This window comes from Sphaeramia orbicularis, chromosome 12, assembly GCF_902148855.1.
Source record: "Sphaeramia orbicularis chromosome 12, fSphaOr1.1, whole genome shotgun sequence".
Taxonomy (NCBI): Eukaryota; Metazoa; Chordata; class Actinopteri; order Kurtiformes; family Apogonidae; genus Sphaeramia; species Sphaeramia orbicularis.
The window spans coordinates 18,233,500-18,249,424 of NC_043968.1; the positions used below are offsets into that span (position 1 = coordinate 18,233,500).

General features: G+C 36.4%; 1 protein-coding gene across 2 annotated transcripts; it reads left to right on the top strand.

Annotated features, from left to right (window-relative positions):
- The first annotated feature begins 167 nt into the window (after window positions 1–167).
- On the top strand, window positions 168–12,630 carry sec14l7 (SEC14-like lipid binding 7). Of its 2 annotated transcripts, XM_030150574.1 has the most exons (13): window positions 168–395; window positions 750–825; window positions 7,146–7,189; window positions 7,285–7,347; window positions 7,520–7,708; window positions 9,153–9,197; window positions 10,129–10,224; window positions 10,307–10,367; window positions 10,467–10,550; window positions 10,640–10,746; window positions 10,831–10,970; window positions 12,083–12,252; window positions 12,342–12,630. In XM_030150574.1, the coding sequence occupies exons 1-13, from the start codon at window positions 342–344 to the stop codon at window positions 12,473–12,475; spliced, it is 1,263 nt and encodes a 420-aa protein (XP_030006434.1). In that variant the 5' UTR covers window positions 168–341; the 3' UTR covers window positions 12,476–12,630. The 2 variants fall into 2 exon arrangements, with proteins under 2 accessions (XP_030006434.1, XP_030006435.1); XM_030150575.1 differs by lacking the exon at window positions 9,153–9,197.
- The last annotated feature ends 3,295 nt before the right edge of the window (window positions 12,631–15,925 follow it).

Genomic DNA, 15,925 nt, shown 5'->3' on the forward strand with positions numbered 1-15,925 from the left:
AAAAGAATTTTTTGAATAATTTGTCTGCTGTCTTTCTGTTCCAGATTGCATGTCTGGAAATACTTTCATTTATCTATTTTTAAGAAGATCAGAGATACGCTACATACCCATAACTCCCTCCGCTGTGGTGGAAAACATGATGTGTGGGTGACAGTGTCTGTGTTGCAATAACAAGGCCTAAGCGACAGGATAAAAGTCCACCTGTGTTTGTGTGTTTGTATGTGTGTGTGTGTGTGTAAGGGGGTGTGGCGTTTACAAAGCTGCCTACCTTCACTTCACTCCTGCTCGGTTCATTCACTGACAGCGACCTCTGTGAGAAACAACAACACATCAGCAAAGACATGAGTGGACGAGTGGGAGACTTGAGCCCCAGGCAGGCTGAAATCTTAACCGAGGTAAGAAGTAAAATCAATACATAAATAAAGATAAATAAGAAATTAAGCATATGAGATACTTTGATGTCTGTAACACTGAAGAAATGAGTCTGGATTGTCTTGTATAAATGTGGATGCTTCACCTGCTGTTGGATCATAATGACATATCTTAAGCATATATTCTCTCATATATATTCTTAGCTGCTTAAGGGTTTAGGGGTTTTTTTTGTAGAAACTTTTAAATCCTTATAAATATGTTCCAGAAAAACTATATAGAGCAACCAAACCAAACCACCATCTTACATATAACCAATACTCAAGAGCTTTCATGCACAAAAAAACAATGAGATAAAGATGAGCTCTCCCCATTTCCAGTTTCGGGAAAGGATCCAGGACATCCTCCCCCACCTGCCTGCCCAACATGACCACTACCTCCTCCGCTGGCTCCGAGGTGAGATCCACACCCTTCCACTCACCTGAACTGGGATGAAATGTGGTGTATTAGAACAGTGAGGACGCTGATACTGGAAAAACAATCACCATCAATCAACAAGTGTGCAGTGACCTCACAGAAGGGTGAAATATGAAGAGGTGGCTGCCACTGCAAGAGCACTGAAAACTGAACCCAAATCTGAAACTAGAAATTAAAATTAAAAAACTGTTTCTGTTCAGTCCAACAGTGAAGAATATGCATCCAGATCTCAACAATGCAGAACATACATACACATATAGAGAGAGTAACTAACACGGTGTTTTGTGGCTTTTACTTAAATATTGACTTAAATATCAGACATATTAAAAACAACCCGTAAAAATAAAGCCCAAACTTCAAACAAGTATCGATACCAGGGCCTTCAGCTCTGGTATTTCCCCACAGTCCTCCACTGAAACTACTTGCATGGTTTAGTGTCATGTAAAAACCTGGGAACAGGTTTGCTTGTGACAATTCAGCCACAGATGTCAGCATGCAAAGTGAGTGTGTAGCCTCAGGTGTTAAGTTGCGACAGTGTGAATGGATGCTTTTAGACTGACAGCCAATACGCAGTCATTGTTTATTTTTCAAAGGAGCGTTACTATTGTGTACATACCTGTTGCTGTGTTTTTGCTGTGTAAGTTTGTCTTAGATGAGTAATGTGTTGCCATGAGATTAAAAATGCACTGCTATTGGTTCATTTATTGACTTTGAATTACAAATCCCTTTTAAAAACAGGAAAAATTCAGATAAATTGTACATGTATTATTAAGAAAAAGTTATTTTAGCTCAAAACCTGTCACTGGTGCATTCATTAAGATGAGAAGATACAGAAGGTATAGAAGATCCTTCATGTCCACTGGCATCGGTCTAACGATTTATTCTGCCTTTTCATTAGATTTTTAACATTTTAACACTATTTCATTTTAACACCTCAGTCTAATGATTCATTCTATCTTTTTCCTTATTTTTTAAATATTTTTTAGCACTATTATATTTGAACACTATTTTATTCTAACACCTCAGTCTAGTGATTCATTCTTTCTTTTGATTCTATTTATTTTATTTTTTTTAAAAATGGTAACACTATTTTATTTCTACAGCTCAGTCTAATGATTTGTTCTTTCTTTCTTTCTTTCTTTCTTTTTTTTAATTTCTTCACTGTTTTATTTTAACACCTCAACCTAATGATTCATCCTTTCTTTCTTTTTATTTTATTGAGCTTATTGAGAAAGTGAATTTCCCCCGGGGATCAATAAAGTTTATCTGTATCTGTTCGTACTCTGCACAATACTGATGTTACAACGCTGTAATGCATCCTTCACATTTCTGTTTCCTGACCTTACACCAGTGGTTCCCAACCTTTTTTGGCTCATGACCCCATTTTAACATCAGAAATTTCTGGTGACCCCAGACATTCAAAATGGAGACATTTTTTTGCTAAAATCAATTTGTTTTTGATCATGTAATAGTTTGCTATACTATGTTGCAAATAAATGTTAATTGTAGATGACATTTAAGATATATAATGTATATTATTATGAATGGAGGTGTAGATTACTGCACAAAGTGAGAATTTAATTTTCCTTGCTCAGGATATGTACAGTCAGTCCAGCTTGGATTTACAAGGCTGACAATTAATACTGAACAAACAAGAACTCAAACTATGAATTATGAAAGAGCTGCAGCATCTGAAACCGACCACAATGAACATTTGACAGATAAACAGTATCTCAGGGCTTCAGTTTCAGCTTCACAGTTTGTCATGTCTTTATGTATGTGATTGTCTCTGTCAACTTATCATATATTTTTTATTCGTAAGTTTTGTTTTTAAATTTTTATCATTTACTAGAAATTTCCTCATTTAAATTCCAGGTGACCCCACGTGGGGTCGTGACCCCAAAGTTGTAAAAACGCTGCCTTACATTGTTTATGTTACCAAACCTGTCCTTTAGATGTTATCTCTGTAATCTCAGAAAACATCCACAGTCTCTTCACTCTCTCCATCTGAGCCACTTTGCGTCCTGTGAAACTGCTGCTTTGATAGTATTTGCATCACTATAGAGACCCAGTCGTGTCTCTAAGTTCTTTATAAAGCCAGTCTATGTGATTCATAAGGTGCTAATAGCCTGTCACTTGTAATTGCATTTAGAAGGAGAACATAAGTGGGTAAATTACAGAGTGAGAGTAAATACAGACTCATAACCTGTGATTTAATCTTAAAGATGTTTACAGTTTTGGATCAGATAATTGATGAAATCCCCAGAATGTTTTAGGTTAATCAGTTATCTTATGTCATGCCCATGGCAGCGTGGAGTGTTTACTCTTCCACGACACTTTGAACTTCTTAGAAAGTTACCTCTGTGGTAATATCCTCTGGTAAATGTTTACCTTAGAGTGTACAACAAAGAAATAAGATTTAAATGAATTTACTTTTCCTCACGCCTATAAAATGTGAGAGTTGCGTGTCCTCTAGACATATGGATGTGGCACCGTTCTGACTGCAGCTGTATTTAGGCTCATATTTGTGGAAAAAGGCATCTAATGAACAACAGCTGCCCCCTAGGGAGATTATCTACATCATTTTAATGACCTTGATAATTAGTTGAATCAATTCTGTCTTCAGCATTTCCCGCTTGATTTCCAGGTTTTCACATAACTCGACGTTGCCTTCACTGTTATTTGTGCTAATCTATACCTGAGGACATCAGGGGCATAGTATCTGTTGACTCTTACAGCAACAAATCGATAGAGGGACCGCGGTTCAATATTTGCATTAGCTGTTAACCTTGAATTCCTTCTTACTCAACAAAAAACAGGCTATGTCTATTGAGCCGTTTTGAGTCAGGTTGTACAATTATCACTTTGTCTACACAGCGTTTACAAATCAAAGTGTTTAGTATTGTACATCTTATATGTAGTAATGGAGTGTAACCAATAACTACTAATACTACAGATTTTAGGCATGTACTCTCATTACCCCACCCCCCTAAGGGGAAGCAAGGGGCATTGTTTTTGGTTTGGTTTGTTTGTTTCTTTGTTAACACTCTAGTAACAAAACTATTGGTTGAATTCATAACAAATTAGGTTTACAGATTGCCAGTGACCCAGAATAGATGTCATTATGTTTTGGGAAAAGTAGGTCAAAGTTACAAATTTTTTATGAATTTTTAAAATCTTTTTTTTCCCTATTTAATTATAATGGGTGAAATTTCAAATGTCTGTATCAGCAAAACTATTGGTTGAGTTCATACCAAAGTGAGTTTATAGATTGCCAGTGACCCAGAATAGGTGTCATTATATTTTGGGAAAAGTAGGTCAAAGTTCAAATTTTTTATGAATTTTTAAAATCTTTTTTTTTTCCCATTTACTTGTAATGGGCGAAATTTCAAATGTCTATAAAAGCATCAGTTTTGTTACAATTTACTTCAAACTTGGCACATATATAGAGGCAATTGATATGCTGACATCCGCACATGCATAGACATGATGACATCAGCTGGATTGATGCCAAAATAAGATACGATACGTGCAAGGGGTGGGGTTTGTTGTGCCTGGCACCACTTGTTTATTTGTTTGTTTGTTTGTTTATTTATTTATTTATTTAACCAGGAAGGCCCTTGAGATAAAATCTTGGTTTTTTTCAAGGGAGACCTTACCAAGAGGCACATCAGTACAATACAAATGAACAAACAGAATATAAAACTTACATACAATTAAGACAACATAAAATAGCTCAAAACCAGTTTAAGAATAGCAGTTTGCATTTGAATTCCCCTGGGGTAATGAAATGCTGAAGCTGTAGTGAGTTTTGCAAATTGTTCCATGGCCCAGGTCCAGCGTAGGAAAAAGCTGTTTTACCAAGTTCTGAATGGATTCTGGGAACTCTGAGGAGGAGTTGATTTGATGAGGGGGAGTTGTACCCGCTCCTGGATGGAGACAGGAGGCGACAGAGATACAGGGGTAGTTTGCCCAATACAGCCTTGTAGATAAGTACACGCCAATGCCGTTGCCTCTTAAGCCTTAGTGAAGGCCATGAGACCAGAGCATACAGCTCACAGTGATGGGCCCTGAAGGCAGCATTTCTAATAACATGTGTGATAGACTGTGTCCAGACAGTAGAGAGTTGTTGCATCTGCATTCCTGTAAATGACGTCCCCATAATCCAACACACTTAGAAATGTGGTTTGGACAAGTTTTTTCCTAACATCTGTCTTCAAACAGCATTTATGTCAGTAAAAAAAAGCCAAGTAACGCTTTAAGCTTTTTTATCAGATGTTCCACATGGGGTGTAAAAGACAGTTTGTCGTCAATCCAGATACCCAAGTATTTGTAGTATGACACTTTTTCAGTGTTTTCTCCTTCCGAGGTCTGAGTGTTATGCTCTAAGTTTTAAGAACGACCTCTTGTAAAAGACATAAACTTTAAGTATTTTCATTTTATCCTACTTTCTATTTCTACTTCAGTACATCTCAGAGGCAAATATTGTACCTTTTATTCCACAACATGTGTTTCATAGCTTTAGTTACTTTCCATTTAATAGTTTTCACCCTACCCCTGACCACGTATCCCCAACTGTGCTGATTTTAAATATTTGTGATAAACTGAAAGATTAAAAATAAACTCATTAAAACCACTCTTGGATTTGTTGTAGAATACATGGGCACAAAGCAGAGCTCACTAATAGTTTTACTCCTGGTTTTCACAGGAGAGCATTTGCACATTTGCTACTTATTTGCACACAAATTGCATTCAAACTGCACATTGTGTTTTTACTGCACTGTCCTCTACATACTGTGGTTATTGTGTGTTTTTATACTTCTTTCTGTATATGATGTACATAATCTTGATGCACATATTCTTTTGTGTTTTTATATTTATGTACATATTCTTGAGCGTTTTTATATTTCTTCTATCTAGCCGAGAACTACCTGTAAGCAAAATTTCATAATGTGCACATAATGACAATAAACATTCTTGAATAATGAGCATGATGCTGCAAACATATGATGGTCTTGTAGAAAATGATACATAACTGTGGATTAAACTAAAAACTGTACATGTAGTTGATAAAATGAGCTCAGCATTAAACATGTACAGCAGTAAACATGCAGCACACAGATAAATGAATCAGGACAATAAATCCAAAACATCATATATAATAGTCAAACATTGCCTGGGACCATTTTACTGCATGATGACTACTTTGAGGAGGCACACATTTACTGGTAATACGTATTTATTTAGAGAACTTTTAATATTTTTATTTATAGTGGTGTATTTTCACTTATTTTTTTCTATCCACCTGAATACTACCATTGGTTATACGTCTATAAATATACTGTTGTCCATAAAGTTGAATTATTTTTTACCTCTTCTCATGAAATGATTATAACAATGTGATTTATTCTTGATAAAGTGTAACTGAGACTCTGATTACTGATGTGTATAAATAGGAATAAAAAGAGGAATGTATCTGAAAACAAAATTATTACAAGTTTATGGGCAACAGTGTACTTATATACTTAGAGAACATTTAACTTAATACAACATTTTTATTCATACTGGTGTATTTTCATTTTTAATTTTTTTTTTTTACTTCAATCTATTTGAATATGACCGTTGCCTATATGTCTTATACATGTCTATAAAGGTGGAATATGGAATTTTGCTCGTAATGACTGTTCATTAGGTTTTAATAAAACATAATTCAACATTATTAATCCTGAAATTACTGCTTTGTCATTTGCTTAATGACATATTGAGAAAGTAATTAATTTAGCAGAAAGCAAGACATCTTGGCTTAGTCTCCTATAGTTGTATTAGTCTAACTATAAAATAAAGGCTTAAAATTCTACACTTCTGTTAATGTAACTTTATAGTAGTAATAATAATAATACATTTTATTTATAGGCGCCTTTCTTGGCACTCAAGGACACCGTACAGTAAAACAGAAGAGTATAAAACAAGCAATAAAACAGAGTAAAAAGTAAAAGGCAGGTTAAAAATTGGACAATGCAATTGTGGTCATAAGAGAAAGCAGTCCTAAACAGATGGGTTTTGAGTTTGGATTTGAAGAGAGGGAGTGAAGTGGTATTTCTGAGCTCCGGTGGCAAGGAATTCCAGAGTTGGGGAGCAGAACGGCTGAATGCGCTGCTCTCCATGGTGTTCTCCTCTCGCTGAGTAAACACACATTTCAAAGTCAATAACACCAAACTGTGACACAAACTCACGGCCAGACAAAGCTGATTCAATTCTCATCCTTATGCTTTATCATAGATTATATTTTTCTTTTCCAGCCCGAAGCTTCAACGTTCATAAATCTGAAGCCATGATCAGAAAGGTGAGCTCTTCCCTCGACGTGGTTAAATGTCTACATATGGGTTATATCTGCGTGTTTCTAACTCTGCTTTCTCTCATTTGTAACTCCCTGTGCAGCACCTGGAGTTCAGGAGACAGATGAAAGTGGACACAATAATCTCTGACTGGACGCCTCCAGAGGTGATTAACATTAAGAATTACATTAGTTTTGTCTTATTTGTTGTCATGTCTTTCACATGTTTTTTTTGGACCGCATCACTTAATTTAAAAAAAAAAGAATCACATTAAACAGTGAAACCTGTCAGTGCCGGGGGTTTAATATGTGTACGTGTGCTCCTCTTCATCGCGTCAGGTGATTGAGAAATTCGTGTCTGGAGGGATGTGTGGGTACGACAAAGAGGGGAGTCCCATCTGGTATGATGTCATCGGCCCTCTGGATCCCAAAGGCCTCCTGTTGTCAGCAACCAAACAGGACTTCCTGAAAACCAAGATCAGACACACAGAGATGCTGAGGAGGGAGTGTGATAAACAGTCTGAAAAGGTCAGACCCAAACCCTCCTCTGCTGTTATTTACTGGTTTTTCTCCTTGTTTGTCATTTGACCCTTTTATGCACGACATTACTACAGCGAACAGTCATTCATTCTATAACCCTCTATGACCCAGCGCTACTTTTGTTGCAGTTCCCAAATGAGTTTCCCTCTCTAAACTTTCTGAAGTGATTTATCATAATATTATCCTCTGTGTTTTAAATTTTTTTTTTTTTACTGTAAGTCATATATTTTCCTATACTTAATTTAGATGCTCCTGCAAACTCACTAAATTCAAAAATTATTATAGTATAACACAGAAAACAGAATAAAAAGTGACTTTTTCAGCAAAGGTATCAATAACTGAGTGTAATAACAAGTGTCTTCATCCACTGTCGTTTATCAAACTCCATGGGTTTTACTGGTGAATCAATGTTCCGGTTCAAATGGGTCATATCTGATGACCATGAAAAGATGAGAAACAGCATTTTACACCAATTATTTACATGTATTGATAGGATTAATGGATTAACAGGTATTAAATATTTTACATCAGTAGATGCTCTTGGTCACCAATGGATGTTTAGGTCTTTAAGGGTTACTTAAAGCTACATTATTTGCAGTAATGACTCCAACTCTTAATTGTTGTTCCATTGAGTTTTCTTGTATTTTTTTTACACTCACTTAGCTGTAAATGCTGCTGGAATGGTAGGTTTCTTAAAGCAGTGACATATTTTATGGATGTGTTTATCCTTAAAAAATTAACCCATAAAGACCCAAAACATCCCCCAGCGACCAAAACTATCTACTGATGTATTCTTTAACACCAATTGATCAATACATGTAAATAATTGGTGTAAAATGCAGTTATTCATCGTTTCATTGTCATCAGATATGACCCATTTGGACATTCAGAGGCTCCGTAGTGAACACGGAAACACCGTCATCTTCTACAACATTGATTCACCAGTAAAACCCATGGAGTTGGATCAATGACAGTGGATGGAAACACTTGGATTATGTTCAGTTATTGATATATTTGCTGAAAGAGACACATTTGCATCAGTTTTCTCCATTTTGATATCATAACTTTTGAAATTTTTCTGAGTTTTCATGGACATCTAAATTAAATATAGGAAATTAAATATAGGAAAATACATGCTTTACAGTGAAAAATGCAAAATATAGATCATAATATTGTAAAATAAAGAGTGATTAATTGCTTAAGAAAGGTTAAATCAAGAAAAAAATTCATTACGGAATTGCCACAAAAGTAGCACTGGGACTTTATGGGTTAATACCACTACATGTTAAACTGTTGCTGTAGGGAATCCACAATGAATAGATCTGTATTATGCATAAAAAATACAATTCGATATGTTTTATGTAAAAAATACCACTAGTTTTTGAACAATTCATGCATGAAAGGGTGACTAGACAATTTTCTGTCGGCACAGATTCTCTGGGTGATTTTATGCAAGAGTCATTTAATGGAACAAATGGTGAGACTGAGACAAGATAATATAATAACTGACCAGTCCATTTCTATATTTCTGTAGTGCACCTCCTTTAAAAACCCCTTTAGCCCTATCAGCCCGCCCGCGGGCCAAAAAAATTATATTAATATTCATCTACTATAAAAATATAATAAATCAGGACAATGAATGTTTTTTTCAACTTTTGCTCAAAGTTTAGTCCCTAATGTTAATAAAAGTACATCAAAAGTGTATTTTAGTGCAAACGTTAATGTTCAGACATGATTTCTAATCTTTGTGGGGTAACATATACGCTATTAAAAATCTCCGACACGAACAATTAATTTATGCATATCATCGTCAATCCAGCCGAAAAAAAACAGGCAAGGATAAAAAATTCCAATTTCTCTTTTAGTTTGTTATAATTTACTCAGGCATAGTAATAGATACAATATTTTAGACAATGGGAATAGATTCTGTGAGGTCTGTAAATGTCCATAGACACCAAGAACATCCATATGAACCTTATTATTGTGAAGTAATTCTTCATTTACTTTGGGTAGGTCTTTTTAGGCGTTTTTCCCCTGAAAATATGGTCAGGGTTGTGCATCAAACTCTCATGCTCTTGTCCTTGGCCAAAATATGACTAAACTATGTGTAGATGACATATGGGATCTATACTAAAGCCTGCATTAGACGATGGAGGCAGAATGTACAGTATATTCTGTCAATATCAGATCACATGTGTGGTATCTGCTTTCTCCACCATTGCTGACATCATTTATGGCTAATCAGTAACCAGTAGTCGACCCATGGCCTGACCTTTATTGAAAATTCTCCAAACTGCTTTTATTTTTCTCTTAGACTGGTTTCCTCACATTACTTTCCTTGCCATCTTTTGTCTTCCTCTCCATCTCCCACTTTTATCAGTCTTTTTACTGTTTTCTCTCGTTGTTAGTTGAAGAAGAACATTGAAAACATCACTCTGATTTACGACTGTGAAGGCCTGGGTCTGAAACACATGTGGAAACCTGCTATAGAGACCTATGGAGAGGTTTGTCCTCCATTCACACTGTATTCACCAAGTTCAGTCAGGGTACAGTTACATATAATACTGGTCTGATCCTCCTCTGTAGGTCCTTACCATGTTTGAAGATAACTACCCAGAAGGCCTCAAAAGGGTGTTTCTTATCAAAGGTACTTTATAGTAAATTTCCAAGTGTCTGTGTCTGCTTTACCTCCACTGAATGGAAGATTTTAGGTTTAACTGGTTATGAAACTTTATCTTTAATGCAGCTCCCACAATTTTCCCCATGGCCTACAACCTGATCAAGCACTTCCTCTGTGAAGAAACGCGACACAAGATCATCATTTTAGGAAGTAAGATGCCTGTTCATTCATTACAGAGTTACTAAAATACACCATTTATGTTGGTTTGTGGTTATCATACACTTCATTTATCTTTATAGGTAACTGGAAGGAAGTTTTATGCAAACACATTGATGCAGAGCAGCTTCCAGTGGTGTACGGAGGAACCCTGACCGACCCTGATGGAGACCCTCGGTGCAGGACCATGGTGAGAACACACAGTAAAGATAGGGGGGGGTTCTCAATGAGCAGGGTCTTGTTCAAATCATGATGCTGTTTGTTATGGTTGCAGATAAAATATGGTGGTACGGTGCCCAGGTCGTATTACGTTCAGGGTTCGATGAAGGTTCAGTATGACAGCAGCGTGACCATCAGCAGAGGATCTGTCTTCCAGCTGGAATATGACGTCACTGCCCCCAGCAGTCTCCTGAGGTAAAACCAGCACCACAAATCCACCAATCAGACCGCTGCAGCCCTGTGCCACTGTCACCCAGAACTAAAAGTGTTGAATTATCATGTAGATTACGTTAGAGAGACATAATCTTTAAAGAAATTAAGGTATTGGGTAAACAAAGCACATTAATTCCTCATGAATAACTAAATAATAATGAATTATAACCTTGAAAAATATAAGAATTAAGAATAATATAAAGAACAAAGTCAGAACACTTACTGTAAATAACATGAAACATAAATTGATCATACATATTATGTAATTATATAAATATACAAAAAAACTATTAATTCACTGTCCTTGAGTGGAATAGTGTAAAAAAAAAACCAACATAATTCAACAAGTGGTGCCAGGCACAACAAACCCCACCCCTCACACGTATTGTAGCTTATTTTAGCATCGATCCAATTACACAGATACAGTGGTCAGGACAATGAGAAATGCAGGGTTTGTACGGGTGTTTAAAATCCCTCAAAATGCTTGAATTTCAATGTTGTGTTTTCAAAGTCTGAAAAGTGTTTGAATTTTAGTTCAAGCGCCTGTAAGTGCCTGCAATTCTAACTCTGTGGTGTGATTTATTTATTTATTCTTAATATTAACTCTGCCAGGTTAGATGTCAAGCCAAAGCTACTTACAGAGAGGTGAAACATTTAGAAAAATAAAACTTTATGTCAAAAAAGAAAATTCCCAGGTGTTCTCAGGTCGACTCCAGGTACGCTTTTATCTTAATCTTTGTCTCAGTGTGACTGTGTCTGAAGAATGCCAAGTGGTTTCCTGTTTTTTTGGAAAAAACTTTGTTCTCCTTTAATTTTTAAACTTTTTTTTTAGATGTTTATAGCATAATACAATGTACATAATTGTGATAAAAAGTGAAAAAAACAATCATGTAGATATGTATTTTACCCCAGTGATAAGGTGCTGTGCTGGAAAAATTTGAAAATGACCCTTAAAAGTGCTTGAAAAGTGCTTGAGTTTGACCTTGAAAAATGTGTACGAACCCTGGAACTAAATCTTCATTTAGGCTATGACAGCATGAATCAGGTAAGAGTCCAGATCCAGGACCTAAAGCTCTTCACCTTGTCATTTACAGGTGGCAGTTTGCCAGTGACGGGGCAGATATTGGGTTTGGTGTGTACAGACGGACCAAAAAGGGCGGCAGTCAGAAAGTGGCAGAGATGCTGCAGGTTCTGCCCAGCGAACGCTACAACGCACACCTGGTCCCAGAGGACAGCTGCCTCACCTGCCCCGAGCCTGGAGTCTGTGAGTAACCACACAACGGGCCTGCTGATCCGTAAAACCTGCTGGATCCCACATGCTGACGCCTAACTCTGCGCTCTGGTTTTCTGCAGACGTGTTGTGTTTCGACAACAGCTACAGCTTCCTGCAGTCTAAGAAGGTGAGCTACAACGTGGAGGTTGTTCCTCCTCCTCCGGACGTTCAGAAGCAGAGTCCCTGCAGCAGAGGAGACAGGCGGCTGCAATGACGGCGTCCACAGATCCTCATGTGACGGATGACACCAAACAACTAAAAACCATACTTCTGCATTAAACTGTGCTGGTGTGAAAGTGACAGGAACCAGCATGGTCAGACCATAACACATTCACCTCTATAAGCTACGGAAGAGGATTAGGGTCACTGAAAAAAAAAAAAGAAAAAAGAAAAATTAAGGTCCAGTATTTTCTTTTTTTATAATAATTCAGGGAAAAAAGTTAGAATTCTAACTTTTTTCTCAGAATTATAATTTTAAAAGAATATATTGGACCTTAATTTTTTTTCTTTTCCAGTGGCCCTAATCCTCTTCCATAATAAGTTCTGAATAAATGTAGGAAGAACACTTTTCTATAGTGTTCGATTGGTTTGTTTGATTACAGACAAACTACCAACACAAAGAAAAGGCTGTGAAGGAAGAAAATGTACCATGTGTTCACTATATTTGTGCCTAAATATGACTGATGTACTATAATGTGTTAAAATGAAGAATAATGATTATTGTTTTATATGTGCTGTACAGATACCCTCTCATAAACTGTTATTGTCTATATAATCTCTCTATTATTATTGATGGAAACTAAATAACACATTACAAAAACACAAATGTATATAAAATGCCCACAGAAACATAGAATATCCAAATGATGAAGTTGTAAATCTGCTCAATTAATTTCTACTCAAATAAATACAACTATTAATATAGTAGTGGTAGTGTTGATTGACAAACCCAATTTCTTTAGGGATGTGGAAATACACTGTTGCCCATAAAGTTGGAATACAACTCAGGAAATGATTGTGATAATGAGATTTATTTTAGATAAATAAAGTGTAACTGGGACTCTATATAATCATTACACATGGTTAAAGGTGATTACTGATGTGTAGAAATAGGAATAAAAAGGTGAATGTGTTTGAAAACTAAATTATTCCAACTTTATGGGAAACTGTGTACTTAGAGGTAACCTACATTTTTGACTTTTTGTACATTTTTACTTGTTATTGTAGAAAATTTCAGTTTGCATGAACAGGTGCATCAGTTCCATGGTTTTAGTTTGTGTTTGACAGTTACATGAAGCTGATCCAGTACTAATGTTATAGGGATACCTGTGTTTTGCCTCCAGAGATGATGCAAAATGTCTGCCGTGAACAAGATCTACTAAAATAAGAAAGACTATATTTTAAATCAAAGTTACATGGAAACCTCATATAGAATATCTGGAGATAAATATATGACTGTATTGTTGTGTTACACAAAACAAAGGATATTTTAAATGCTACTTCACTTCATATCCTGTACATTCACTTATCCTTACATAGTGTGTTTACTTCACATAGGTGTCGATGTATGACACAAATTCTGTGTATGTTTTTCTGAAAAGAGCAATAACACATAAACAAGTGGTGCCAGGCACAACAAACCCTGCCATTTCCACATATTGTAGCTTATTTTGGCATGGATCCAGCTGATGTCATCATGTCTATACGTGTGCTGATGTCAGCATATCAATTGCTTCTATATATGTGCCAAGTTTGAAGTAAATTGAAACAAAACTGATGTTTTTATAGACGTGAAATTTCACCCACTATAAGTAAATGGGAGAAGAAAAAAGATTTTAAAAATTCATACAAAATTTTAACTTTGATTTACTTTTCCCAAAATGTTATCAGACCTATTCTGGGTCTCTGGCAATCTATAAACCCAATTTGGTATGAATTCAACCAATAGTTCTTCTGCTAGAGTGTTAACAAACAAACAAACCAAACCAAACCAAACCAAAAACAATACTCCTTGCCTCCTTTTCGGGGGGGCGGGGTAATAAGGTGGATGTAAGAGAACACACCAGCTGACTATACCACAAGTCACATGTGCAGAAGTTTAGTGATAAAGAAAACCAAAAATAGAAAATTATATGAAGATCACCAGAGGTTGTTCATACTCAGATTAAATGTAGTTTTTTAAGGTACAGTACTCAGCAATAGTCCTAGGTAACATTAGGTTTAATACATTTCTAATAACCACACATATGCATTTGTCAGTCTCTGTATTAAGATCCAATCTGGATGTTAAGTATGTAAAAACAGTAAGGATACAAGTTTCAGGGAAAAAAACACAGCTCCTATAAACTAAAGTGGTAGTATTTAATGTGACCCCCTTTACACTTTACATGCCTTTAACCCTTTTGTTCAGACAATATGAGATTTATTGCATTAAATTTCTGATGTTTTAAACCAAGTTTCATGTTTCTAACTATTTCTACTTCTTGCCATGGGGTCAGAGGTCACACTAAATAGTTCCCTTAACTTTTACAATCCATTTAGTTCAGGTTTTTTTGTCTTTTGAGGCTGTGAACATATTTCTTGTATTTTCTTGTTGCATCTAAAGAAAAGAGTATATATAAATATATGCTCATTTCAACCCTGCAAAAATGACAAACCTAGAGGTGTCCTAAGACTATTGCACAGTTCTGTACATGTTAGTGTAGGGAGTAAAACTCTCAACAGTGATTAAATGAATCAACTTAAGAAAATATTTAACAGTAAAATTATCAGACTGAACAGAATAGTATTCATGTTAAAATAACTGTTTTATCTGATATAGCTGTTGTCAGTCATTGGTTGAAAATATTTTATTTGATCTATGAAGGAAAAAAAGAAAGGCACAACCAAAGTTGTGTTATGTTGTGTTATCATTCTTCTTCCTTTTATGTTCATTGATTCATAGAGTACTGTTTTCTGGTCAAATTATACAATTAAATGAGTGAAATAAATTACACCAAACTGAACTAATTTACCCAGCGTTTAGAGCGAAAAGCATCCATGTGTTTTGACCACTGGGTGGCGATATAAGGCCAGCCTGAGCACACTGCTCCAGGCTGTGTTACATAACTGCTGGTCACTGAGTATTAGGACCCATCACCCTGTTTACACTGAGCCTTTCAGACTCCTTTGTTCTTTAAGTCATCCTCTTTATAAGAGAGCAAAGACGCGTTCAGACCGGTTGTCTGGATGAATCATCACATAGAATAGCGGTGATTCGGTGATCTGATGGTTAAACACTCAGAAGATGCAGTTCATTCAGATAGGCCTGTTTAGAGGTTAATATGTGGTACACATCCGTGCATCCCAGGCAGACAGGCAGATCGTGTAAATATGATTAAACGGACTAAATCCCAGCCGCAGAGGGCGCATCTCTGGAGAAAATGCTGAGTGTAGTGAAGAGCAGCATCCTGGGAGAGTGAGCGGCCCGGGCTGTGTGCCAGAGGGATGCAGGATGGTGCAGGATGATGGGGAGAGGGGTGGGGGGATGAGGAGGAGGGATGCACAGATGCCATGTGCCTTTACATAACAGCAGCTGGATACAATTGGATAAGAAAGTGCTGCCGGCAGCAGGAGCGTCCATCCGCTGTGCCGCATTGGCCCGAACAGCCAGTGTTCAGAGCAG